This window comes from Parambassis ranga, chromosome 7 (genome assembly GCF_900634625.1).
Source record: "Parambassis ranga chromosome 7, fParRan2.1, whole genome shotgun sequence".
NCBI lineage: Eukaryota > Metazoa > Chordata > Actinopteri > Ambassidae > Parambassis > Parambassis ranga.
The window spans coordinates 21,579,536-21,604,380 of record NC_041028.1 but is presented as its reverse complement, the minus strand read 5'-3'; the positions used below and the strand labels follow the sequence as shown (position 1 = coordinate 21,604,380).

Here is a 24,845-nt window from a genome sequence, read left to right as displayed (position 1 = left end):
GGATAGTGTGAGGGACGTGGTCATCAGGGAGAAGCTTGAGTTGGTTAGGGCATCTGGTTAGGATGCCTCCTGGGTGTCTTAGGACATGTTGAAGGAATCGCATCTCTCAGCTGGCCTAGGAACACCTGATGAGCTGGAGGATCTGGCAGGATAGAGACAGGTCTGAGTTTTCCTACTTAATAAGCAGAAGGAAATGAATGGAGATGATTCTGCTCCATACACTGTTAGGGTAAATTATTGTGTGATCTTCTAGAGACTGCAGTCTTTAGAAAATAGGCAGCATCGGTGAGTAATTTGAATCATGTTGTCATTTTTTTCAGCTTCATAATAGTCTGGTTGTACACCAAATATTCAGCAGCCTGAATTTCAGATTCCTACAGGGCATCACATGAATGCGTCGCTTCAGCCACATAGCAGCATAACAACCTTTATACTTGAAGAACAAATCACTTCATTCTTCACTCCTCCTCCCACACAAACCCACCATTTTTAAGGGAGCATAAACAAAAGTGCAGTTTTCATCCTCCTTTCAGGTGTGAAGCAGCTGACTGGACAGATCAATGACTGTGTGAAAGCCGTTCACACTTTGTGGCACTTTGTGCTTCTGTTCACGTCTCTACACTTGTGTGTGTGTGTGTGTGTGTACGTGGAATCTCAGCCTTTGAAGTGTATCGACAGTTTGCGTTATACTCCCAGTAATTATGGCACCAAGATACACTCATTATGTCTTTGTAAGTGCACGCTACTGTTCTAAGCCAGTGTGAAGGGAAAAGGCAGATTAAGCTAGCAAAAGACAGAAAAAAACAAATGAGCACACAAATTAGCCCTCTGCAGTTCATTATTGTGTTATTCAATATTACCATTTAAGTGTGAAAAACCATTTCAGTGTGATTAGAGGCTTGTTTTTCCAATGCAATTTAATTTAGAATGGACCGTAGGGGGAAAAGAACTCTTCAACTTTTATATCAGTGTTGAAGTCACAGAAAGTGCCGGCCACTGCTGGCCCGGCTCCACTGCTCAGAATCACTGCTGCATTGTTTTTATTTTCTGCTCAATAAAGGGATTCAGTTTCACTGCAGTCTAGGACCTGTGAAAGGGGAAGACAAATAAGTTACCATTTTGTATGTGTGTGTGTGTATACCTTGAGGCATTAATCACCCACAATCCTCCCTCACCTTTAACCCTGCCGCTTAACTGCATCTGCACTTCCTGTCCAGCGCCTGCCTCCCGCTATTGTTCTTCACCTTCTCCTACAGGATCTATAGGACACGACACCGACTCATTTTACCGCTTTCTATAACATTTCTTTATCTTCCTTTTACCACGTTTGCTTCCTCGTCTTATATTCAGTTCATTCTTTGCTTTTTTTCTAGAAAACATTACTGCTCAGCAGATTTTTCTTCAAATATATGGTGTTCACATTTTTTGATTAAACCCTGTACCAGAACATCCCTTGTCTGTTCTGATGGAAAATGGAAGAAAACAAATAAATAGACTTGCATGACTACTCTCTATTCAACTCATTATCATGCTCTTGCCTTTCATCCATGACAAATGGAAGGGAAAACTTCAATAAATGAGAGCAGAAACTATTACAAATATAGATTTGTTTCCATTCAGGGCTTCGGCAGGGTTGCTGAATGCTTTGACGAGTATGAAAATGATGTGAATCATATAACTTTTTGCCATACTACAATTTAACACCTATAGGAGAGATGATCGCAGGTGTTCGGCACTGCTTGCTGCCACCGCCTTGAACTAAATGAAGGAATATTTCTCCGAGATAAGGTGCTTATATTTCCCATGGAGTTTAGAGGATTGCAGTCTATTGTAACAGTTCGGTTCTCAGGAGAGACACAGGAGGCATGATGGAAGGACAAAAGGTGAGCTTTGCTTACAAAAGCTGATACAAGATGCTGTAGTTGTCATTAATAGAGAAATTATGTGTGCAGGGTAAATTATTATTTTTGTATTAGACAGTAAACAATCAGTAATCCTCATAAGTCGAACATTTTAACATCCGAGGGAACTGGCACACTTTTGGAGCTAGCCTCTAGTGGCCAGTAATCAAACTGCAGTTTCAATCTTTTTTCAAAGGTTGCTGCTTGACATGATGATCGCTATGGTTACACCTGAAGGTTGAACAAAGTCATGTGAAAGAGTCGAATGAAACAAGCACAAAAAAGCAATACATGAGGAAATTTTCCACAAGTTAGTGAAGCAACGTAAACTCATGTTAAATGTTATACAGGGTGAGTGTAGATGGAAAAAAGGCTAAACTCTCAGCATACATGCCTGTTGACTGCATACACTCTTAATGTTGAGTGAAATATGGATTATAAAGCAAAGCTTCTACTCTACTACTACTACTCTATGGATTGTTTGCCTGGCTGGAGAAGACAAATGGTCTGATAAAAGGCATGTACTGGCAGCAGTGCCACCTTCTATGCAGCATGCAAGCACGTTAACAATGCCTCACACTGACATTTGTAAATGACACCTTTTTGTGATCTCTTCTGAGCAATGCTGGCAACAGTATTGTAGGATTCTTCTTAATCATTTTCAGATTTTTTTTAGGTCATTTGGGTACTTCACCTCAATAAATGATGGAGCCATATCACAAAAAACAGACAACAAGAAGTGCTGACAGTGTCATGGTCCAAGTACATGGTTCTGTTCCAATGATAGTGTCAGGAGCCAGCAGGCAAGGGGTCATGTAACAAAATGAAAAGAAGTGGTCTACAGCATGAAGACAGAGTTGTATCTTAGTTAAGAGACGGTAGATGTGCAGACAGGGCCTGAGGCTGTCTGACCCCAGGATCAGGTCATTAGATCCGAACCAGTGAGAGAAAATGTAACGGCACTAATAATGATGGATCCTACTGACCCCGAGCCCTCAGCCTCGCAAGCAGGAGATAGAGAGATGACTGGGTTTTGACTCAAATGGTCGGCCGTGGTGAATCTTTGAATATACGAGCCAGATTCCTAATGAGCAGCCTAATGAAGCACTGACAGGACTTTTGTCTTCCGCTGCGCTGTTGTTCAGCCAGTGATCATTTGTGACTGAGGGAGATTCACCAAAACACAAACTGGGATTTATTAAACAAACAAACTTCTTTTGTCTTCGCCTCGACTTTGTCATTCACATTAGCAGCTCATGTGATATGAAGAGTGAGTCAGTCGTTATGATATATGTCGATCAGCCAGACGCATTGTGCTATTATCTCATGCAATGCAGGCAATTTCCAACCCCGCTGACACTGTTATTGTGCTCTGTTGTCACAGATCTAATTATCTGTTTTCAAAGCTTTGTACTTCATGATTTTTCTCTCCAGCTTATCGTTTTTGGACCCTCCCCCCTCCTGGTGGTTGCGTGACTGTACCATTAAGCCTTCTCTTTACTGGTGTAGTCGTAACTAAGCATCTGCTGGGTATCTGATGCACAGCATGGGTGTTCACAGCCACAAATCACGTTTCAGCAGGACTTAAAATAAATGAGGCTCAATCTAACCCGTGGAGAACACATTTAATATTTGCAGTGTTTGTTTGTTTGTTTGTCTGATGTTAAACAGCAGTGATAATTAGTACCAATCGTTGCTTTGATGGTTTCATTTGGTTAACTTTTCACAGTTCAAATCGCAGCCTAATAACAAAATGCAGTTTTTTTTGTTTTTTTTTCTTTCCTCCACGGCGGTCAAAGTCAGCCCGCTGGGGTCCACATATTAAAAATCATCTCCTGCCTCACGTCGTCTTCTCATTACATGTTTTGGGAGGGGGGGTGTTTTCCTCTTTGCTGTAATTGCTCACAGCTTTCTCTGACTGTGGTGTAGTTGGAGGGAAGCGGCTGAGGTCTCTGACCACTGACACTCCTGACACAGTGTGAAGCTCTCTTAGCCTGTTAGCCGTGTTTGCACGGATCAAATGTTTTTGTCCTGTCTACGGGAGACGCCTGCAGATTTGAGCAACACACGCTCCGTAGCTACTGTTAGGCTAAAACCGCAGAGCATATCCTTCCGTCATACTGTCCTGCCGTCTCTCCTCTTTCATGTGCCAAGAGATGGAGCTTCAGGCCAGGACTGACAAAACGGCGTCATTATCTTAGCGTTAGCGCCTGCCCACGCTTTGCCTCTCATTCATTTCACAGCTAGCCTCCTGGCCCCAGAGGGAGAGATGGATCATGTGGGCGAGAAACAGAGAGCGATGGGAAGAGAGGTCTCTTCATTTGTGATTCTGCCCATTCCCACTTCTTCCCCTTCCCCCTCCCCACTAGTCCTCATCTAGTACTCCCTTGTGGTGCACCAAAATGCATGCTACCATTATTACTGTAGATCTCATGCTAGCTCTGAAAGAGGCAGAAAGGGAAGAAGACATGGGATGTTTCCAAGGAGAAAGGACGCTCATCAAGTAGCTAAATAAAAACAAGGGTTGTTAGAGGGGCACAAGTTTTTGAAAGTTAATATGAAGTGTTAGCTATTAATTATATTTCGAACAGTTGCTGTAATGATGCACTTCACAGCACAATGCCTCCATACAGAGCCATTCAAATACAGAAACAGGTGTAAATGCTTGTTAAAATGTAAGTGGATACACTCAGAGAGGCAGATCTAGTAGAGCGATTGTCACCATAGGGTCAGGGGAATACGTGTGGACAGGAATGAGAGAGGACAGGGTGCAGCAGTTCGCAGCCCTTTAAATCCAGCTGTGAAGTCTGAATCATTTGCTTTTTAATGGCAATCATAACTCATTGTGCAGTTGTAATGTGTTCCGCATTAACAGTGAGGGAGCTGGCTGTGGTTCATCTGTGCCTAATGCACTATAGCTACAGGCTAAGAGCTCTCATCAAACACTGTTCAACCATCATTTCCTCCTCTTAAAGTCTTTTGTTTACTTTGTGCTCTCCTCTTGCCCACACCGCAACACAAAAGTTTGAAAGGCCCCAGACACCTTCCGCCGCAGCGTACGGTTTCTGCATCATGGTCTCTCAGGACCACAGTTACCTATATTTAGCCATTAGAGGTTATATTTGCTCATTATTTTGTGAGAGCACTGCAGTGAAGTCTCACTTGTCAGCTAGAAGAGCACCTTCTGATGCTAATGAGGTGATCCTGTGGCCATGTCTATAGGCCATATCCCAGGAAGGTGTCAGTCTGGGTAGAAACCTTTGTGCCTTCGCTCTACTGAAGGCATCCTCCGTCTAGGAATAGAAGCAGCAGAGGTGAGGCTTTGCAACCTGAGAGAGTTGAGAATTGAGAAGCGATGTCTGTGTCAAAGAAATGATGGATAATGATGGATATACCTGGACCAGGATGCTAGAGATGCACAGACTGAGATCCTGAAGCTTTGCAAACACACACAGGCATGTCTCTGATTTGACTCCCAGCCTTTTCATGCATTTCATTCCTCCTGCTCTCTTTCTCTCTCCCTACATTTGCTGTATATCTCTATTGTGCACTGTCAAAGGCAAAATCACCAAAAAAATAAAAATAAAATAAAAATCAGCAGTATGCTTTTCACCCACACACAAACAAACACACACAGAAAGCAGCCAGACCCCCATATCCTCCAAACATCAGTGACGCTGGCCAGTGTCCATGCTTTGCTTCAAACATGAATTGGACATATACAGGTGGTGTGCTTCACACACAGGTGCAGTTACAGAAACATGCATCTTCACCCTGACCATGTTTCACCCACTATAACACCAGCACCCATTTCCTCCTTTCCTCCCCCAGGGTTAAAGAACCACCCCTTCACTCTCACCATGCTTGTTTGCCCAGAGCGTGCAAGGATTAGCTAAAGCGATTATCACAAGCTTTTGCAGTTTTGTGAAGATGAATCATGGTAATGCTACACAGTGAAGCAGCTCATGCATTTCTAAACCCCCTACACCCAACCCCCCACACCCACTCCCATACTTTGTGTTGGTTTGTGATTTTCCAAACTCATGAGGAGCCAGTTGGCTTTGCCTCATTCGGCAGCCAGGTGCAGGTGAGTCCACTGCAGCCAAATTGGCAATTTATCACAAATGTGTGTTTGTGAGCACAGACACACAGAAATAAAGACAAACAGAGAGACCTATAATGCCTGTAATGTATGCTCTATTGTTGGACTGTAATTGGAGCGCAGTATAGACTTACAATGGAACATTACAGCTTTGTCATAACATGTTTAATTCAGATGGAGCTGTCACAGCCCTATGGGGACAACATGCCGCTGGCAAGTTTTGACTTTGTAACAATGCTTTACATCACTGAAGCATGTTTGCCTCAAGGCTTTCTGACTTCTGAGAGCCATTTGCTTTCTTAGTATTAGGAGTGCATAGATGTCCGCAATGAGCACACAACGTTACTCAGGGATGCAGCAAAGGTCAGGAGTCTGAGTGATTTTCCTCTTCCTGCTACTGTTCATAGTTTCAGCTATACATTAGCACCTCTCCTGCAGATGGTGGTCTAATTGTGCAGGTCTCTCCATGCCATCTTCCAGGCTGAACAGATGATTACGGCCTCTGGTTTCTCTCCCCGGCCCAAAAGGCTCTGGAGGATGTTCTCATTAACAGGACTTGTCAGAGCAACCTGCTAGCACTGCTAATTTATGTCCCCTGTACACACACACACACACACACACACACACACACACACACACACACCAAACTTACCAGGAGCCGACCACACATGCATGCACAAACATACGCATTCAACTCACACACTGATGCACGAGCGCATATATACCTGTTTATCTCTCATAGAAATGCGCTCAGACACACACACACACACACACACACACACACACACACACACACACACACACACACACACACACACTGGCTTCATCTCACAGAAGCGCACTACATGCTGCACATGGCTGCTCCAAAAAGATGCTCCAGGCTCTTAACCTGCTCGATCGCACAACAGACAGCTGCAACGAAGGTTAGCGCCACATCTCTGACACAGATGATATATGTGCATTTGTTTCCAAAGCATATGTGTTTGTTTGTGTATGCTGGAACATTTGTTTTTTGCGAGGGGGGAAGAGGGTGGGCTGGTACACTGCTGTCTGTGTTTGTACCTCAGGGAGCCCTTCTCTGCCAGCCTCCTTCAGCCCTCAGCTTCTGTGATTTTCTCCATGGTGTATGTGTGTGTGTGTGTTGGAGGGAGAGTTTAAGGGTGTTTTCCAGTGTATAGGTGTTACCTGACAGGCTCGGCATATCATTGTACACCTTATCAACAGCTGCAGTAAAGCGGTGCTGTATTTCACACTTTCACCCACAGAAGAGATTTGGACTGTTCAACCTGTGTGTGTCTCTGTGTGTGTCTGTCTGTGCGTGTCTCTGTGTGTGTGTGTCTCTGTGTGTGTGTCTGTACAGAGTCGACAGAAAAAGACACCTAAACCACCTGGCTTGGTCATCCTTTGTGCTCTGCCTTGTTATTGTGTAGCAGCTTTAAAACACATTTAGCTGACAGTTTTAAGACCCAACGGGCCGTTCATTCAAGCCGCAAGAAGGTTCAGTGCCGCCGCATAATAGAAAAACATGGTGTACGCACACACATAATAACTCAGATGCCCTCAGGATGATGTTGTTAGTAATTATCTCTGTCTCCTTTAGCGTTTATGACACTCGGGCTTACAGGTTTGAACACACATTTATGCAGACCTGTATGCACTCACACATGCACCAACACTGTGTCCTAGGAATTACATTCCTTCAAGTATATATGTAGATTTTTTCCTAACTACTCTCAGTGCAATGTAATCATTGGCTCTGTTATTTTCATATTAATGTCCTGCATCAAAGTCAGCAGGAGGTAGCTACAGTGGATGCTGTGCATACAGAACAGGCTTACATCCAACTTCTGTTTCTGTGCATGGATTTACAGTAAGCAACAACAAAACGTGGTTAATGTAAATAGAACTGTTTAGTTTTCAATTGAAATAAAGTTGTATAGAAAGGTCATCCCAACCCCTTAAAAAGGACAGTTTCTGTCCAGATTCTGAAAAAAACAATGACCTTTAGTGATATCACTAAATGCTGGTCTTTAAATTGAAGAGTGTGTAGTAGGCTTTTAGTTGGAGAACGAACAGAAAAAAGGAGAAAATACTTTGATTCTACAAAAGACTGCATTGTGAGTCTGAGAATGTGTGAAGAACTTAATGCTAAATCATTGGAGAGCTCTTTTAATTCAGCCATGTAGAGAGACACAAACACTGATGCTGGGCACCTCTGCAAAGAGGGCTAAGCAAGACAACAGTGTCGGAACAGGAACAATCCTGGTTATGATCAATAAAATTCAATATCAGTCAGATTTTTTGTATATTACCTAAAAGCAGCATCTGCATTACCAATAATTCCAGAAAGCATCCTTTCCATCCACAACAGTACCAACTGTTTCAGCCTGTCCTTCACCAGTAAATGTTAACATGAGGTTGATATTTCGGAAAAACGGAACATGTGTGCACATTTTCTGGCAGCATGTTCGTGAGGGCGGAGATTTAGCTGAAAATGGCGCCTGCAAAGAGGAAAGGTTTCCCTTGTAAAATGTGTTTAAAGGTAGGGTAGGAGATTCTGATCATTCTGATGCACTTTTTGTTAGGGATGTCCCGATCCGATCACATGATCGGAAATCGGGCCCGATTACGTGATTTCAGACTCGATCGGAATCGGACATTACCTCCCGATCAGGACTCTGATATTTTTTAGGGCTGTCAAAGTTAACACCTTCTGTGCAGGGGTATGACAGCTGCTTTTGGTGCGACAGGTCCTGGTTCGAGACCTCGATGTGCTGCGTGTGTGAAATCTCCCAGTGTGGCGGCACACGCACACACAGGCCTGTCGCTAAACAATAAATCAATTAATTGCACGATAACTTTAAATGGGCTCTAAGTTTTTCGGCCGTGATAAATTACATTTGCACGCTTGTTTGTTTTCCTCTCTCTCTCTCTCTCTCTCTCCCTCTCGCTACCAAAGAGGCTGGATGACAAAAGGCGTCACTCGGTGCGTCGTAGCGTAAAGTGTGCAAAGTCGTCGGATTTAATATGCCGTCAGATTTAATATGTCCCGCGGCTTCTGTCTTAAAATGTGTCAAATCAACAGGTAGTTCTTATTTTTTTAACTCATTGTGTGACGTTTACGGGATGTTCTGAGCAGACCACGGTCAGCTCGCTGTCTGCGTCGCCACGGTGCGTCACAGCGCTGCAGGGCTTGGACGTTACAGCAACACAGAGAGCTGTGAAGCTGCACAACACTGGTTCAACACTTCGACACAATTCACCACAAGACTAAACATGCTTATGAATAACGTGCCATCAGAGAGAGTCCGCGTTGTACGAGTGAAGTTCTCTGCCTTCTTACTGGCGGCACTCGCGGCAGCGCCACCCAGTCTAGTCCTCTTGCCCAGTCCTCTGGTGCCATCTCTGCTATTTTATGTGTTTCTGTCTACATGGTGGCGTTTTTAAAATTCGCTGATGCGCATACACACACGCAAACGCGTGCGCACACAAACACATGTGCGCACAGGTGAGCCCACTCCCAGCAGCAGGTAGAGTGCGTGTTGTTTTGCTCTGTTGCTCATGACGTGCTGGTTGGTTTGACTTAACTCCATTGACTATGCTCAGATAAGCCATGGTAATAGGCCTACCACTACTCATAATAATAATATTAATATCATTAATAATAACAATAATAATAATAGTGTTGATGATTGGGGGCCTTTCCAGTGTTAAATGTTCTTTAGAAATCGTGACAGGCCTACACACACACACACACAGGTCTTGCCGCAATGAGTGCCTTTATAGAAAGTATCGGATCGGGACTCGGTATCGGCAGATACTCAAAATCAAATGACTCAGACTCGGACTCGAGGGCAAAAAAACCTGATCGGGACATCCCTACTTTTTGTTAAATTAGTGTAACTTCTCTTTACAATCCGATAGCAACCGATCAGTTTCTCATTAAAACGAAAAATACGAATCATCTGAAGCTATAAAACACTAAAAACATCAGCCAATCCTCCGGGTGGACCCTGCGCAGAGTATTGGCTGGTTGTCACTCTCTTCCTGCTCTGCGCACCAGAGAGCTACGTGCATGATGGCCGAAGTCCCTCGTCTTCAGGTGATGCGCGTCCATGTGATTGGGAGGCGTGGCTTCGGGGTGAGCTCCGAGAGAAACTCGAGAAACTTGAAATCTGGCTGACTCACTGAGTTTTCAAAATCTCCTACCCTACCTTTATGTAAGATGACCATTAACTAAGCTATAACCTGATTTTTAATGCCTAATCTTAACCAGTAGTTTTTTTTTGTTTTTTTTTGTTGTTTTTTTTGCCAAACAATGCGATCATTTGTTCTGTTAGCATAACCATGTGTCATATCTCTTCTGATCTGACCAAATGTGGGGTTTTTTTTGGACTTTTTCAAAAAAGTAAAATTGGTTCCAACTCTAACCTAAAAACCTGAAATGGATTCAGAGTGATGCCGTATTAAATAAACAGTCGTCAATGTGTGAATAAGGCTTTGCATCATTTTACTAATGTTACAGTCAGACTCATAATGCTGTCGTCTGTCTGTGTTTCTGCAGACAGCATTAGAATTGTTGTTAGAGTTCTGTTTCAGCTTTGGCCATTTGTTGAACTTTCAGCTCAGTTCCTATCTCAGTGAAACTTCACAACCACTAATTGCATGGTGCAGCCATCGCAGTCCACCATCAGCCCCTGGATTTCAGGGATCACAGCCCGATGGCTATCTTTCAAGGGAAAAAAAAACACAACAAGAAGTGATCTAGACTCCTGCACTGAAAAAACATGTCCCTTATCCTCCATACCAATTGTGTAATTACATGTGTGTTTTTCCACGGTTTAAAGGCTAGAGGGAGTTCTTTGCTTTGTGCTCTGACCCCTAAAATTGGAAAACAGAATCTTTTCTTAAAGTTTTGATGGAGAGATGTTGATTAGATTTAAGAAATACAGCCTGTATTTCTTCCAGCAGTCGAGAAAAGCAATTTCGTGCTGTTTGCTTCCTTGGGGAAGCTTGAGAAAACAATATGAAAATGATTTCTTTTCCTTTACAACAAGTATATTTGATGCTTGCAGGCAAACAGCGAAATAAAAGCAAAGTTTGAAGCCCTTTTTTTTATGTACTAAGCTGCCTTTTTCATTCTGGTGTATCTGCATTTTGTCCTCTTGTTTCCTGTGTGACTGAAAATATAAAGAGATGCAGCTTTTGGTGGCGGATTGGGAGCTTCTCCTGGGGATAGATATGGAAGGACACACACCAACATGACCTTCAGATAGTTGTCCTAGAAAAATGGCGCCTGAATCTTGGTGATCATGGACTGAACAGACAAGGTTTGCACAATTAAAATGCATGAAAGCAAATCCTTACAAAGCCTGACTTGATGCAAACTGCTGACAGCAGCAGTCACTCCCAGGGTAAGCTGTACACGTTCACAGACAACAGCGCCCCCCTGTCTCCTTATTCTTTATCCAAACTTACAGTAGCACCACCACCATCTCTCCCTATCTCAGGAGCAGTCTTGGAGACTGACACCACAGACATGCTCCACTCAGTCTGCTGCACTCTTTCTTTGTCAAGTCCTGCCGGTCAGACTGTATCAGATCTCTTCACTGCAGGGCTTAAGGTGCTGCAGTGGTAGTACATAGTGCTACAGAATCTAGGCCAAGGCTCCTGGGAACGTGAACCTATACTGTACGTATCAGATCCATCATTGAATTTGTAGGCAATCGATCCCTAGAACGCTCTGAACCACAACCACAGAAAGTCTGGGTAAAAGGCCAAATGACTTGCTGTGAGCGGGCGAGCGAGAGCGGCGTAGGGATATGATCTGCGGTTTGCTGTGTAAATACCTTTTGACTGTGTGTGTATGTGTGGTCCACAACAACCAAACCCACAGATCCACTGCTGCAAAGAAAGTTGAATAAGTTTATGCTGTTTTTCTTACACAAAGGGGCTTTTCTCTTCCTGGGAGAGGCTTTATTCTGCCTGATCTCTCTCTCTCTCTCTCTCTCTCTCTCTCACTGCCTTCTCTCCTTATCGCCACTGAAGCTAGCCCTAATTGCCAAAAGACTCGATTTTCCTCTGTTTCCCTCCCTCGCCGTCTCACTCGCTCTCTACCTGCCTTCCACTTTTCATATCTCACCACAAGCACACAATGCAGATGAGACAAAATGAGAATTGGATGTTTGATAATGAAAACACTACAGAACGAAGCAAACAGGAGTCTTTGGTTTTCATCATAGGGATATGTGGCTACATCTTTATAGCTACAGGATATGGTCATGTTTATGTAAAGCAGTATCAGTAGTTTTTTCATCTTCATTTTTTTCTTATTTTTTAGTTACACACTGTGATTGTTTGGAGTCCTGATAGCAGCTCGAGCATGAGTTCAGTTCTTCTTGCTGGGAGAGATGCCTGAGAATTGATGAAGGCCAATCAGGCCCTTCTGTGCTTGTTTGGATGAATACTAATCATTCATTAGAGAGATGTTGATTAGTCAAAAAACAATATCTTTGTGGTCTATGCTGCTTTTGGATCTCCCAATGAATATGTGAATTTGTCCTTGTGCATCATTGATTAATGAATGGATGCACGCACACATTCTACCATTACTTAGGCAGCAAACAGCAGAGCAGGCGCTCTCAGGTCCTGCACATGTACCATCAAACTATTGCACAATTATGGATTATATTGGCCTTAAACTCTACATCATAGTGTTACAACCACCACAGTCCCCTTTTATTTACTGTAGCAATGATGACTCAACCACAACATCATGTTCAGCTTGCACTGCACTGAAGTACGTGCAAGGTAAAGGGCACCATTTTAAATTGCCTGTGCAGCTGTCCACTCACCTCAGCTTCATTCAGTCTCCTCTGCTTTGCCAATATTTAAATTAATTAATATATTAATCTGGACGTTAGGCTGCTAAATAACAGCTTTATGTGTTAGCTTAATCTTTTGGGACAGTGTGGTTGTATTCATTATCTAAACGCTTTTTGGTCCTAACAGTAGTGTAGAGAAAATCTGCATTGGAGAAACTCCTTTAGAGAATTATTCAGTAGTTCACTGCGTACCAGGCAGCCAGCAGTGTGTACCTAGTTTCATTTCTCCTCCAGCTTTGAGATCGCCCAGCCTGTTAGCACCAGTCAGACCAACCAGCAGCAGACCCTTCGTTAGCCATCCAGCAGTGCCTCAGCTCTGGTAAGGGCCATTCTAGATAGGGCAGGTAGGCTAGTGAATTCATTTCATGTTATGTCCGACCCAACAGCAGATTTTTAAATGACAAAATTGACTTTGTACTCTAATTCAAAGATATGTTTCACATTCTGTATTAGCCTGCAGCTTTTAGTTGGTGCTTAATTGATTATTTATGAATATTATGAGTTATTTCGAGGAGGCGCTCGACCTCCGCGCATGTAGGCATGCCCCCAGATTTACACATCAGTGTATATGTCATCCTTCTATCAGCCTTCTTTCATTCATCAGGTTAAAATTTAATGTTAAACAACAGCAATAACAAATAGCAAACCAACAGAGGCGTAAAAGTTGCCAAGCTCTATCTACAGCCTAATATCTCATGCTGACAGTTTGGGTTTTCACTCCGAGAAAGTGGAGTGGTGAAGTAAAGTGTATCGCTGCTCAGCCAAACAAAACACAGAGTAAAGCCGCTTAATTTTACATAAGACACCACAGGCCATCCGTATCCAGGACACACACACACACACAACACATTCATTTTATGGTACACAGTCTGCTGCGGTGTACACTGCAAGCAAAGCTGGGAAGCTGGCTTAGGAAAACAGACATTTTAAAGAAGTGCCCGGCATATAGACAATATTTTTAAGGGCTAATACAAAAATATCCTCATTCCTATACACAGGCAACATTCGCCTACTAATGGGTAAAGAAAGGAAGAGGTTTCCTGCTCGTCCCAAACAAATAAAGCCTTTGTTTTGCCTGCGGGATCTTTAAAGAGTTAAACATTCTCACCCTGTTAAAATGTGTTTTGAATGTGTGCCTTTGTAGTTGGCAAAGTGCTCTTCATTCTGTGCAGTCCCAAGTGCATATGGACAAACAGAGGCAGGTTTGAAAAGTTGTACTAATACAGGTTAGCTTTGATCCCTTTCTGTCTGATAGGAAGCTCTTAGTGTTGTGATTCTGTTGTGCTACGTGTGCGTCTTCCATTTCTTTTCATAAAGAGAAGGTTGGAAATTTTGGCTTGATGTATGTGTGTGCATGATTTCTGGATGGCAATTCAAGGTTTAAAATGACTCTGTGTTTTAGTTTGTGTTCCCTCGCAGCTTTTTGCTTGTACACTGAGTTAGTTGCTGCTGTCGTCCTTTTGAAGGTTTCTGGGAAGGATAAAGAGCTGAGCCACTCTCCATGATTGGCTTCAATGAACCAGCGTCCCTGATGGGCTTCTAACACTGCTTTTCACAGCCTTCTATCACAAGTTTGTTCTGTCTTCACAGTCTATCAGTGGTGGACAGTGGACCTGGCTCTGTTTAGTCAGTCACTGAGGGCCCAGCCCACTGTAGAGCTCCACTCCACTCTGATTAGACCGCATACTCCCCACGGTGCCTGTGATCAGCAGCCATACTTGTCTCTCACCATCCATCTCTTCATCCCACCCTCTCTTTCCATCCCTCTGAGCTCCGTTGCTCTCCCTTTGTCGCTCCTCTGCTCTCTCCTTCCCTCCTCTCTCGTTCTATCCATCTATCCATCTGTCCTGATCTCTCGGGAGGCCAGCCCAATTAACCTGTTTAAACAGCCATCTGAGCATCCCATCCATTCCAATGTGAATGTGTGCGAGAGAGCCAGTTCACCGAGCTGAAAGCCTCATCCACCACCTCACCTCCCAGTCCTCACTTCACCTCCTCCTCCTCCTCTTCCTCATCATCATATTCCTCGGCCTCTCCTGTCCACAATGAGCCTGATTGTAGCAGCGATCCGGTGGTTTGTTTACCGTTTTTCATAGCAGAGAGACATCTGATGCATTCACCCCGAACAATTCAAAGGAATACAGCTATAAAGTCCTCAGGAGATATCCACTTTCCGCAACCGCAATCTGCCTACGAGCTTTTCCTTTTTTTTTTCCTCTTTCATTCACTTCACTCTCTCTGTGATTGCCACCTCCACACGCTCTCCATCCTCTCATGCATCTCCCTCCCTGCCCCTCCCACACACCCCCTCTCCTCACACCTTTTTTCTGATACTCCTCCACTTTCCTCTCTCTCCCCTGACTCCATCCCTTTCTCACTTCCCTTTCAACACTTGTCAGCTACTTCCTGTCAGGCTGTCCAGAGAACACCACAAGAAGGTCACATCTCTTCGCAGCATTCCTCTCCTCCTTGTCCTTGTCTTGTTAGAGGAAGACGGGAACTTTAATTAGAAAAGTGGAGAGAGGGGAAAAAAATGAAGATGGGGTTGTGATGATGTCATCCAAGCACCCATCACACACACAAAGCACAATTTTACTGTCTTCCGGACATTCATGATTAGGAAGTTGTTTTTCTGTGTGGGAAGGCGCTCAGCAAGGTAGATTTTGTAACACGTCAATGGGGCAACTGTTTACATTGACTAGAAAGTGTAGAAGTGCTGGCCTGGCTGTTTGGCACACTGGGGTGTCTGTCTTATTTGCCAGATCAATGCACAATGCGGGCCCGCTGCTTTAGACCACTTGTTAATGTGCTGCGCTGTGCCGTTGGGCTCTATTGCTTTGTTGTTGGCCGATTTTTATGATCTCTCTTATAGTAGTATCGACCCGACTGTGTGAAAGAGGAGCTACAAAAGGGCTGTTTGTGTGTGAGTTGATGGAGGAGTGGAATTGACACTGTCTTTTTCTTTAATTGGTGCAAAAACAAGACCCTGTGGGTACTCTTAAGTGCAACCTGTCATTCTGTTTTATGTGCAACTATTATGTGCAGTTTAGCTTGTCAGTCTAAAGACAAGCAGACAATCATAAAAAAACAAATGCCTGTACACACACCAGGCTTGGTTTTACAACCACAGTACTGTATATACACAACTTCCTGCCTCATTTTTATTGACTTATCAGTTTAGGCTTTTGCTGATTTCCACAGAGGGATTGTGAAAAATTGTAACTTTGGACCAGACGTGCCGGCACACACATAAACATCAGAAAAAGGTCAATTACCAGTGATTGTCAAAGTGATGTGTGAGCAGCCAGGCAAAGAGTTAGGAAAGAATGTATCTGCATCACTGCCGCTTTCTTCACTACAGTAGTGACCAGGAGATTAAAATATGAACTTAATGAGCATAGCTAAAGAAACACTCGCCATTTCATCCCTCCCTTTGGGGCAAGAACATGGAGCATTTATATTTAAATGACCACATTATGTTTGTGTGCATATAGTTCCCATAAATACACATTGTTAGCAATAGTAAATGGACGCCATGTGCAGCTGTAGCACGTCGCTGGCCTGATTCCAGGGCTGAAGGTGGAAAAGTCTTAATGCTGCAGGCTACTAGATCTGCAGCTGTTCCCATTACTGATCGATTGTCCATGATTAATCAAATTATATATTCTGCCATTTTATGGACACACCAGAAGAAACACTTCTTCAAAGCCTCCATTCACTGACTAATTGTTGCAGCTCTGCAGTATGTATTGAGCATTTAAATCATATATGTGTGTGTTTGTTGGCTTCTTGTTTAAACAAAAGATCAAAAAATATATATATAAAATAATTTAAGTTAATTCTGGTGCCATTTTGCTATGCGAGAGCCATTTTGGTTTAAATATGAGGAACACAACTGAATTAAGTCTTAGATTTCTTATAGTCTGCTATGGAGCCTATGAAACCACCGAAAGAGATATCACAGCTTTAGCTAACCTTATTTCCTGGTTTACACATAGCTTTAATAATCCTCCAGTTTTAATAATCCACCTTTAATAATTCATCTTTCTGTTTGTTATCTATATCTGATACGATGGGCCGGGGAACCGTCTTTTTTTTTTTTTTTGGATCTTGTTGCCACCCGAGTACTGCAGAATGTCTGTAGTTCCAGCACAGATATGATCAGATTTTTACCTAGATTCCTTTATTATCCTTTCATATATATTTTTTTCTTTTTTATTATTAAAATAAAGGCACTTTATTATTTTTGCTCTTTGGTTAAGATACCCATCCTCCATCACTTTTTCTCCCAGGCTTCTACCAACTGCAGCACTGCTGCACCGTTGGCTGTGTGCCTGACTCACAGACAACAGACAATAATTGGAGGACAGGCAGAGAAGGGGCAACGGACCACCTGCTGCTTTTTTATTTTCTGTTTTCTTTGTGTGTGTGTGTGGGGGGGGGGTATGGGAGGGGGGGTCAAGCACTTAGAAATACAATAAAGCCAGTTTTGAGTTTGAGTTTTGACTTGTCCTTGTTAATATATTCAGGCAGCCTTCCAAAATTCTATTTGCACAGGCACATGTTTGCCAAGTGGTGTGTTTGTTATTGTCACCCCAGCTTCCAAATCTAATCTTGAAAAAAAAAATAATAATGGTAGAGAAGAAATGAGATTGGATTAAACAAAAAAGAGAAGCGAATCACACAAACAGAAAATGCAGTTTTTTTTAGGGGGTTTGTTTGAGGTAGAAATGTTCAGCATTGCAAAAACAATCTGATAAACAGCGAGAGGCTTCTCTGCCTCTTGTGTGGATGTAATCCAACTCTCGTGTCCTGTCTTCGTCTGTCTAGACTAAGACACTTGTGCAGCACCTGCTTCACTCAGTGGACAGAGTGCTGTTGAAGAGCTGTCTTCTGACTCAAATCTGAGTGGCTGTCTGGACATCTGGCCTTAAGTGAGGAGGGCACTGATGTGATCACAGGTGTATTTAAAACCAGACAGAAGAAGGAGCAGATTTACTCACAGCTTACTTTATGTAATGGAATCCTGTGGTGGAGAGAGACAGAGAGAGAGGATACAAAAGGCCTTTACAGCTGAGGGTTTCCTATATGTCGTCTAGACATTGTAATCCCACATAGGGCAGGCTGCAGCTGCTGTGAGGCAGGGATGAAGGCAGCATGGGCGACAGTCTTCTATGACTCATTTTCTTATCAACTGTTGGCGATCAAACATGAGAGTGCTCTGACAATACTGAAAGCATATGGTGCCATCGTAAAGTAAGACAACGCAACTCTCTGGAGGACTTCCTGTTTCTAGCAACACTTAAGTAATTTGTGCACGCTGCTTGGTACCTCTGCTTAATACTTTGGTGTAGTGAATCACAGAAGATATGTGTCAAAGTAGTTTTTTTATGTAGATAGTAAAACTGTGTAATGTACTTTCTTAGCTTCCTCAAATGGAATCAATGGGCGAATCACAAGATGTAATGACAGAACAGAGTGCAGTGGTCGCTACTAGATGCACCTATATAAACTGATCAGGATCAGCTTTACTTAAGCCATCATGCAGCTGATAAAGAGGGAAGTTTATGACACATAAAATGTCTGTCCTTCCTTTCCCTGCTCAGTAAGTGAGAGAGAGAAGGGCATCGCAGCAGATAAAGCAGCGAATCAGAGTCCTAGAATATGTTTTCTTATGGTTTCATTGTGCGAGGTGGAGCTGAGGTGCCCGGTTTTTGTGTGAATGCACTGCAGAGCTGTTCACCCGTCACATTTATGCACTATATTTATTTTAATGCATTTGAAGAGTACACTAGAAAATGTACAAATATAGGAGCAGGATTGGCAGACACTGAGTCAGGACATCCTTTGAAAAACTGTGTGAAAATGTAACAAACCTGGAGCGAAGCATCCATTCAAATCCCCCTCAAAGTAAATGTAACAGACGGATTGTAATGTTTATTTCAGTGTAAATGCAAAGTAAAGTGGAGAAAGAGGAGCACAAGCTGACCTGTGTGGCACTCATGTTGAAGGCAGATGACCTCGTGGCTGAGAGCTGAGTACAGCTGCCAGAGATAACTGGAGGAAGACAAAAAAAAACACGGCGATTTGGCCTTCAGATTAAAAGCTAAAAGCATGGAATTTGTCACTCGGGAGAAAGGCGTAGCACCGTTAAGTGCCACAGCAACAAGTGGAACCAATATTCGAGAAGGCTACAGTTTAAGCATTTATGGATGTTACTATACTATATATGTAGAAATGCTGCCACTTCACTTCTCTTCAGATTGCACCTATGAGATCACTGTGCCTATGTCCTAATGTTCGTCTTTGTCAGCCCCAGTGAGAAAATCCACTTTCAAGCTCCTTTAATAACAGCAGACAACATCACTTGGCAGTTCTTCACACATGCAGCTGCAGACGACAATCCTCAGGAGTCCAAACTTTGTGACACTTTAACCTTATAGCTAATGGAGGCTAAACAGTGAGACGCACCAGTTTCAACCTCTGCACACCAATACAATTTTTCTTAAGAGTAGTCACTCTGCTATTTACCTCCCACTGAGATGTGTGCACTGCAGGTGTACTGTGTGTTTGCATGTCTGTGACAACAGCAGTTTCAGCTGCATTCCTACCTGCCGTCATTTGTGCTGATTTCATCTCCCAGTTGCTTTGATGAATAATATATTCATATCTTTTTCCATTCTTTTGTCTGCAGTGAAGTTTGATGACTGCATGGGGAATGAAGCTGTGGTTTTCCACAGCAGCGACCCCATCTTCAGCGTACGGACAGATGGGTTCATCTTTGCCCAGAGAGAGGGAGCCAGCCTGGATGAGCCGGTCCAGTTTAAACTGACAGCAAGCGGTCCGCACACAAATGTCTGGGAGACCGTGGTCCAGCTGGCACTGATTGACCTACCATCGCCTCAACAAAACGAAAACGAGGTGAGTTTCACATTTAGTGAAACATGAACACAGTCATACAGAAATATCATGCTTCAATTTTCAATTATGATGCCACAGTTGAGTTTCTCCTTCCTATCAAATTTTTCTCCAGCGGTCTGGTGATAGTAAGAGTCTAGAATCAGGTCAAAACTCCTCAGGGTTTTAGAGACAGAGAGAGAGAGAGGAGGGCGGTGGGGATTGGAGCAGAAGAAGTAGCAGTAGCACACAGTTAAAAGTGATAGAATCACACTGCCACAGGGGGAGAGTATGATTCCCCTCAGCCGTAAGCTGTTATTGGAAAACATCCTGTGCCTTGGATGCCCTGGGGGTCTTTGGCTCTTCCTTCTCTATTTAAAAGCTGTCAGAGGTCAGGCGAGGACTGAGCAGCCTCAGCTTAACTGTCCCCATGCCTGCAGAAGCACAAGGCCAGATCTGATAGTCAGTATCAACACCAGTGTTAATCTGATTAGGCAATGACAACACACAATGATGAGGATCCTGTGCACACTGACTCACTGCAACAGCTCAGGCAGGTTTTTGGCCAGCAAATTCCTGATTAGATTAAATCTGAGACAAACATGTCACTTACAAGATGTAATGACAAAGATCCGCCGTGACACTCGCTGGCAAATTTAGTTTCACATAGGGACCAGTTGTCACTTCCTGGCCGATGAAACCAACTATAATTTAGGCTGAAGGATTGTAAGTGTGAACACACTCACTAACTGATTATTAGCATCTTTCAGCTCCTTGTTTTGTTTTGTTTGTTTTTCTTTTTTTGCAGCTCATAATTTGATGTTTCTGTCTGTGTGAAAAAAAGCTCTTAACACTCATGCTGTCTGCCCAATACAAACAGATAAATACAGTTAGCGGCAAGCTGATTAACATGGTGAAGTGTTAGCTGTAAGGCTATGTTGTTAGCAGGACCCAAACACACAGCTTAGCACATACTAGGGAATCCTTTAAAGTTTTATTTGAAGTAAAAATGTCAAAAAAAAACACAACAAGAGTAGAGGTATCCAAAGAGCATATAATAATAAATCACAATAAACACAATGAAGAAGTCAGAACATAAACTACCAGGACTTATGGGAATGTGAGACAATTAATGCTATAACCTGGAAAGAACTGAGAGAGAACACAAAAGCTAAATACATTAAGCAGAGACAACAAGATGCAGGTAAATCACATCAAAGCAGGATACGTGGGGACAGGAAGTGAAGTACAAACAGGACACAACAACAGGAAACTGGAAACTACAACAAAAACATGGCATCAGGATGAAGAGGAGGCAACACTGAGCATCAGTCAGGATGTGATGGAGAGCCAACATTGTATAGATTTCTGCAAGTTGCCATCATCCCTCACTTGTTTGTCAGCCCATACGTTTGGCTGACATTTAGTTTTTCAGTATTTAAATTTTTTGGACTAGTATTTAATATCATTTATCCCTGTAAAAAAATAGCTGTGCTTTGTCTGTCGTTGGCCAGAAAGCAGAAGAGATGGCACAAAGTCAGCTGTGGGCTCATATAGACACGTCGAGAGAGGAACATCAGCCAGTGGAGGATGTATGGGAGTGGGTGTAAAGATTAAATATAATGTTCTGACTCTGTATAAGGTCGGCCCCTATTTTCACTGTAACTCAGTCAAATGATTAACTCCACAGTGTGGTAGGGAATGAGCCACGGTACTAAAAGTGCAGCATGGTAAAAGCCAGATGACTGTTCTGCTTCATTGTCCAGCGAGTTGACTAATATGGAGATCCAGAGGAGCCGTGAGTAGACAGACAGACAGACAAACAAAGAGCTGGATGTGGTCAGAGGTCAGGAATATGCTACAAGTTGTAACACACATGTATGACAGAGGCAGAAGAAAGCAGGGCGCTGAAAGAAAAATGTGATGTTTCATTATGGAAATGGTGCTTTGTGGTGTGCTCTGTTGAATAATAACTTCCAGATGTCTGGGTAGCCAGGGGCTGGCTGATATCAAAGCGTGCAGGGGCGTGGAGGGGAAGAGCTGGGACCACCGCCAGCTGGCTAAGGCTGATGGCACCAGGGCTGGGGGTGGGGGGGCCGGGGGGCCGCATCCATTTCACACTCAGTGACTCCTGCTCACATAGCGTTAGTGTGCGTAAGCGTGTGGGTCTGGCATGTGTGCGAGAATGTTATTTTATTGTGAGAGATTATGTTGGATCAAGTGTGAATTATGCTAATTTTGCGTTAAATTTTCTTTTGCTGTGTATGGTCTATGTGTGGTTGTGTCTTTGTTCAGGGCGTAAAGTGTCTTATGTTTGGAGCCTAGCTGTTTAATCCGTGCTGAGTTGCATGCCAGAGAATCCGTGCCCTCTCTCTGTGTTGGATTAAGCAGAATCTTAAAATCTCTAGAATCTATGAAGCTGTCGTTAGGAATTCTGATATCTGACTCCTGCTTGCTTCTGCTGCTTATCCTCCGTCTTTCATAATAGTTACAATAAGTGCAGAGACATCTACTGCTTAACCTGTTTTTTTCATCAATTTCATCACCTTCCTGTACTTTCCTCCTGTGTGTGTGTGAGAGAGAGAGAGAGTGTGAATAGGAAAGAGTGAACTGGAGCTGCAGGGTTTGATCAGACTTACACCACGGCTAGAGTAAAGCCCACTTAAGCTTTTTGCAGCAGTGATGGGCCCAGTTCTTTCTCGATCCTGCCTTCTGCTTCTTTTCTCTCCATCTTTCTCTTCATTCCTCCTCGGGGGAACTCACTAGTACCTGTTAGCATGTGTAGATAAAAGGATGTGGAGCATGACTTATTTAGGCAGGGGGGAGGTGAGGGGGGGTCACATCTGCTTCTGACAACCCCTCTCCTCATCCCCCTCAATCCATCCCAAACATGTCTCGCTCCACCTCTGCCTCTCCCCTCACCACACTGGTGGGATGTGGGGCAACCATCCCCTGCAGTCAGCCCCACTAAGCCTTCCTCTCTCTGAAGAAAAAGAATACATTTGTCCAGACTGGGCTCACATCTGTCTCACCCCCCCCCCCCCCTCCCCTTTGCTGACAGACCCTGTTTGCGCACACAGGCATGTTGTACTTGGCAGAGGTGAGTCTCTTGAATATGGACTCAGTACAGAAGCACGGTGTGCGATGTTTCAGGGAACTTGTCACACAGAACAGCAAACACAGAATACGGCAACATGTGTTTGGATGCCAGGTCTCTTTCGTCTACAAGCTGCTTACAAGTGAAGGAGTGTTGGTGCTTTTTTGCCCATTGCAGGATATACTGCCCCTAGTGTTCACAATGGGACATACTCAAGTAATAAGAGGACAGAATGAATAGACATGTACTATATTTGTTTAGTATTCCAGAAATGTTGGCTCTAGGCTCATAGTTCTATCTTAGTGTAGTTTTCTACCCATCCACTGTTTGATTTGATGATTTTTAGATGCATGTTAGCTACTTGTTGATTTTAACCTGCACTAAGTCTCATCTATGTTTTTTCTTCTTAAACATTTCTCCTTACAAAAGACCTTTTACTAAGATTTTAGTGAGATATCTTACATGTATTTAAGCCTCTTTGACTGCAGACATGTTGTCGATTAAAGATCTGCCCTTTGGAGCAGCAGATCTTTCTTTTAATTTCGTGACAGAATACGATACGACCTGTGCTCCTTTTCTTTCTTACCAGCAGAAAAAATGTATGAACCATAACCCTTGCATGTTGACACTTTAGCCCATGTCCTTCCACACCTGGACACGCCCACAAAAACACATGTAGGCTCCAAATGAAAGGGTTGTTTGACACATTTTCTTTTAAGCAACCTTAAAAGCTTTTTTTCCTTCTTCTTCTTCTTCTTCTTCTTCTTCTTCCTGCGCGTCGATCTAATGAAGTCAGCCTTGAAAGCATTGTTTCTGCTGGCAGATAACAAGCCAACCCTCTGAGGGACCTTGACCAGGCAAGAACAAACAGATTGTGAGACAAAGAGAAAACACTTTTTATAGACTGCATCGAACAGGACCTTCAACTTTCAATATGTGCCAGAAGCCATTGCCATCTTCCAACACTGTAGCCTGCTCCTGTGTTGTATTTTATTTTTATTCTCAAATGTCAACTGCTGAGGAGGAACTGTGAGGCTACGCGTTGCACAGAAGTATAATGTGAAATGAAACCTGAAAGAGGTGTTTACTACACCAACCTCTTTGTATGTAAATGTATGATGATTGAACCTTTACATATTTATGCTTTTGAATTCACAAGGCTTTCACAACACCCCTGCATCCACACACGGATAGACACACATGTGCATGCATTTAGACTCTTTGTATGGACACATATCCTCCACTCTCTGCCTGCATAGTTTCCCAAACTGTAATGAAGCCGTTTTGTCTGTCATCCCTGGTGAGTGGTTTTCAGTGTAGTTTTTTTTTTATTCTTTTCATCCTCATGCTCTGTCTTGCATCACCACCCGCTCTCCGAGGGGCTGTGCTCAGGTCTCAAAGTAGCAGCAGGAATAAGTAACAACAGTAAATCTAGTTTAAAAATGAATTAATGTCATCCACAGAATGTGAGGAAGCATCAGTATATATCTATGGACAGTGTCTGTGACACCCATAGGTTTCTGAAAAGCAGTTTTTAGTCTCCTATAGTCGCCATGTTGGACGCATCACAGTCTGGCCAAACTGCAAGTACTCCAAGCAGTCACCTCTGTACACAAAGGCCATTTATCAAAAGAGACAAAACTGTCTTTTGAACCAGGCTGGAAAGTTGCCCATTTTAACATGGGAGTCTATGGGGATTGACTCACTTTTGGATCCAGCCCCTAGAGGCAGAGGGGTGAACTGCATCAGAATCAGAATCAGAATCAGAATCATGTTTATTGCCATGTAAGTGAAGAGGATTCACATTACTAGGAATTTGCCTTAGTGATTGGTGCATACATAAAAACCTATAGTAATTAACATGAAATAAGATAAAACGACGATGAAATAAGGTTAAGTAAACAATGTAAACCAAACGTATACTAAACAGACATACAATGAACAGAGCAGGACATGAATGGTGG

General features: G+C 43.2%; 1 protein-coding gene across 1 annotated transcript in view; it reads left to right on the top strand.

Annotated features, from left to right (window-relative positions):
• The window catches only part of LOC114438345 (cadherin-4-like), a 117,186-nt gene that overhangs the window by 34,146 nt on the left and 58,195 nt on the right, over positions 1-24,845 (top strand). Inside the window, exon 2 of the mRNA XM_028409608.1 lies at positions 19,582-19,808. Within this exon, the coding sequence (XP_028265409.1) occupies positions 19,599-19,808 (210 nt within the window). The 5' untranslated portion in view covers positions 19,582-19,598. The remainder of the gene's footprint in view (positions 1-19,581; positions 19,809-24,845) is intronic.